The sequence below is a fragment of the Cicer arietinum genome, chromosome 7 (assembly GCF_000331145.2).
Source record: "Cicer arietinum cultivar CDC Frontier isolate Library 1 chromosome 7, Cicar.CDCFrontier_v2.0, whole genome shotgun sequence".
NCBI lineage: Eukaryota > Viridiplantae > Streptophyta > Magnoliopsida > Fabales > Fabaceae > Cicer > Cicer arietinum.
In genome coordinates, this window is record NC_021166.2 from 34,984,243 (window position 1) to 34,988,081 (window position 3,839).

Here is a 3,839-nt window from a genome sequence, read left to right on the forward strand (position 1 = left end):
AGAAACTGTACGTTTAGGATTTACGCCTCTCGCGGAGGGTTTTGTTTTGGAATTGTGTGATAGCATGTTTGATTGTAAACTATTTCGAAACTCAAGTTGTCGTGGTAATTGTGTTGGAATTGCTAAGTGTTATGTATTGATTATCGTGTGTAAGTGTGATGGATTGTAAACTATTTCGAAACTCAAGTTGCCGTGGTAATTGTGTTGGAATTGCTAAGTGTTATGTATTGATTATCGTGTGTAAGTGTGATGGATTGTAAACTATTTCGAAAGTCAATCGAAACTCAAGTTGTCGTGGTAATTGTGTTGGAATTGCTATGTGTTATGTATTGATTATCGTGTGTAAGTGTGATGGATTGTAAAACTATTTCGAAACCCAATTTGTCGTGGTGATTGTGTGGGAATTGCTAAGTGTTAAGATTTGGAGTTGTGTATGAATGATATTGAGTTAGTTTATGTATTTTTGGAAGGATAAGCAGGGAAATCGATTTGGGAAGTTACAGGGGCTCAACTATTTATAAAATCGATTTCCCAATCAATTTGGGAAGTTACAGGTAGGGCTGTGCAAAAAAACCGGTTTTGAGACTCAAATCCAAAACCATTTTTAATAACCGGTTAAAATAATATGAATATAAACCGGTTTATTTAAAACCGGTTGGATAACCACCCATATTTTATTTTTGGATTTGGATTTAAACCAGATTTTATCCACTCAATTCCCAAATTCCAATCTCAGAACCCTAAATCCCCAAAACCCCCCAAAAGCATTTTCCGGCAGCGTTTTCCGGCAGCGTTTCCCAGCAATCTTTCCTTCCGGCAAACCGACATTCCATCTTTGAAACACCTTCCTTCCCTTCTTTTGGTTTTACATTTGGTTTGTTTCTATTCATCCTTACTAAGTTTTTTCTCTTGTTTATTCTTCTTAGTTTCTTCATTTCTATTCGTTTATTGTTGCTTGAAAATCAAATTCCTATGTTTGTATTAGAGGAATTACACAAAAGGGTGTTATTAGATTATGGTAGCGACAATGAAAATGAAAGATGTGTTAGTTTTATTGAGCTTGCTTTTAATTACTTTGAAAATGAATGTTCTCAACGACCATATCCTTATTGATGATTTTGCAGTCTATTGAAAAGAGTGGGGATAGGGGTTGTAAGAGTATACCAATTTTATGTTAAAGACCCATCAAAATATATTAGGGGATCTTTAAGAGATGCAACCAACATTTCTATTGCTTTAAAGAATGAAAATGATGTATACAATAAGTGCATTGAATTAAACTACTACACACTTTAACGGTCTATTTTCCACACATGTTGTTCCATCAGGGCTGTTTTAGGCCAATTGATTTGGGCTGCAGCCTATTTGACCAATCCCAAATAGTACCATTTTCCTTGCTTCATAATTATAAAGAGTTTGAATGACAAACACAAATAGCCAAAGCTTAGATTTCCTAAAGTTTATAATGACATCTCACAAACACAAGTTCAAAGAAAAAGAGTTGAGAGAGTTACTTTAAGTTGTTCAGTATATGATTGAATAAGATTATCAGCATACTCATCTGGTGTATACTGACTCCCTGTGGAATAAAATTGAGGCATGAAATAGTTGTTTAGATAATCATTGCTACCCAATCCAATTGAGTAAATACACTTGCTCAAGTATGTTGCAGCTTGATCCTCATTTCCAAGTAAATTTACCACTTGAGACACAGTAGTTTGGTAATTTTGCACCTGGCCACTAAAACTAATGCGCCCTCCCTACAAAAAAAAATAACAGTTTTACAACATAATTAACCAAAATGCATAAAATTTAAATATAATTAATTACCAGTTGCTGTCCAGTTTCCTCTCTAATTCCAGCAGCTGCAGATGCATAATTGACTCCTTTTAGTATGACATCATCACTGGCTGATGCATAGGGAGGAATATAATCATCGAATCCCAATAGTTCAGCTGTTAAATTTCTACACATAGTTAGACAACATTGAAAAAAATAATTCCTATGCTATGAAAGAATCAATGCTATATGCCACAAAAATATTTTGTTTGTTTTTACCAAATCGGTACTTGTAGTAAATATGGGATCTGGCAGTAAATTTTTCCTTTATTACTTGTATTTCTACCTTTATCAAAAAGGTAAACCATATTGTCTTAAATTTCATATTCAATGCCATCAAACAGACCCATGTGAATGGAATGGAGTTTCAAGGCCAGTCACATGACTCACACACTCATGAATGAGGTATAGTAGCTTCATAGAGTAGTGGCTACATCTTTCTGTTTTAGCTTCCTTCACATTACTCCCTAACTATTTTTAACTACTTTACAAATTAGTACTATCTCCGGGCCTCTTGGGTCATCAGGGAGTTCAATGGATTATCATAACATAACTGAATTCAAAACCACGTTTTTATTTAAGGCAATAAGTTTTATAGATCTTTTCACTTATACAATGTTCAATATTAATTTTTCATCCGGTGTGAAAATTCTTTATTTAAACTTAATATACCAGCATGTCTTAAATATAAGAGATAATTAAATAAATAAAAGTTGACTTATCTGATATAAAATAAAAAATTAAGATCGATACATAAACTTTGTTAACTATATTTTCTCTTATACAATCAAAAGTAGCAGTATCACTAATGAGTACATTTTTTGTGACTATTACTAAATTGTCTTTTAAGTATCAATTGTTAAATATTGACTATTATTTTAGCTATAATTAGATATAAGTAAAAATTAGTCTACAAAAAGTCTAGGTGTATTTGGTCCAAATTTCAAATAAATTAAATTTTTTAAGTAATTTTTTGTGTTTTAGTTCTGTTGCAGGGGATTTTTTAGTTCTGTTTTGACATTAATTTGAACATTAAAATGAGTGCATGCATACATATATTTAGATTAGATGCTTATTTGATCCATTGAAAGCCAAGGAAAGATAACAAATTAACTTGAACATTTTAAGTTCATTAACTATCTTCATTATTATTGCAGCAACCTGTAACATTACATCAAGATGGGTGATCAATCTGAGACAGTAGATTTGTTTGTTTCTCCTCCACCAATTGTCCCGAACACAACTACTATGTTACCACCTAGAACCAAAGGTCGTAAAAACCAATCGTTTGTTTGAAATGATTTCACAGTAGATCCTAACTTAGATGGGACATCTATTTGCAACCATTGTAGCAAGAAGCTTAAGTGTGATAATGGGACGAGTTCGATGATACAACATTCAAAGGGATGTAAGAAAAACCCCAATAGCGAGTTTAACCAGAGGAAGAGAACATTAGATGCAATGAATGTTGAAGGTCATACTATTTCTTCCCCTTCAGTGCCTAGGTTTGATCAAGAAAAATTACGATATTTACTCGTGAAGATGTTTATAGGCATGGAATTGCCTTTTCGACAAGTGGAGCATCCAGATTTTCAAGAATTTGTAAGTGGCTTAAATCCAAAATTCAATATTATATCACGCACTACATTTGCACGCGATACTTTGTTGTTATGGGAGGTAGAAAAGTTAAAATTGAAAAACTATATGTCCCAACACTGCCATAAGGTTTGCCTCACTGCCGACACATGGACATCTATTCAAAATTTGTCTTATATGTGTGTCACTACTCACTTTGTTGACAATAATTGGAACTTGCAAAATAAGGTTCTAACATTTTGCCAAGTCCCAGGTCACACGGCATATGTTATGACAAACACAATTGATGCGTGCTTGACTGATTGAGGGCTGAATCGTGTTTTGACTGTGACACTTGACAATGCCTCATCAAATGATCTTGGAATCAAACAATTGAAGAAAAGACTAATGTCTTGTAACAACTT

At 33.3% G+C, this 3,839-nt stretch overlaps 1 protein-coding gene across 1 annotated transcript; it reads right to left on the minus strand.

The window, feature by feature from the left end:
- Positions 1 to 1,412: 1,412 nt before the first annotated feature.
- Positions 1,413 to 1,989, minus strand: LOC101490246 (GDSL esterase/lipase At4g18970-like). The gene is made up of 2 exons (XM_073370900.1): positions 1,831 to 1,989; positions 1,413 to 1,760 (listed from the first exon to the last, which is right to left on the minus strand). Exons 1-2 carry the CDS (start codon positions 1,972 to 1,974, stop codon positions 1,488 to 1,490), a joined length of 417 nt encoding a protein of 138 aa, XP_073227001.1. The 5' UTR covers positions 1,975 to 1,989; the 3' UTR covers positions 1,413 to 1,487.
- Positions 1,990 to 3,839: the final 1,850 nt, after the last annotated feature.

Bases quoted from the DNA above. Each gene is read 5' to 3' on its own strand.
- LOC101490246 (XM_073370900.1), bottom strand. From the start codon at position 1,974: ATGTGTAGAAATTTAACAGCTGAACTATTGGGATTCGATGATTATATT. The intron at 1,761-1,830 runs GTAATTAATTAT...TTTTTTTTGTAG, and splicing joins AGGAAACTGGACAGCAACTG to GGAGGGCGCATTAGTTTTAG.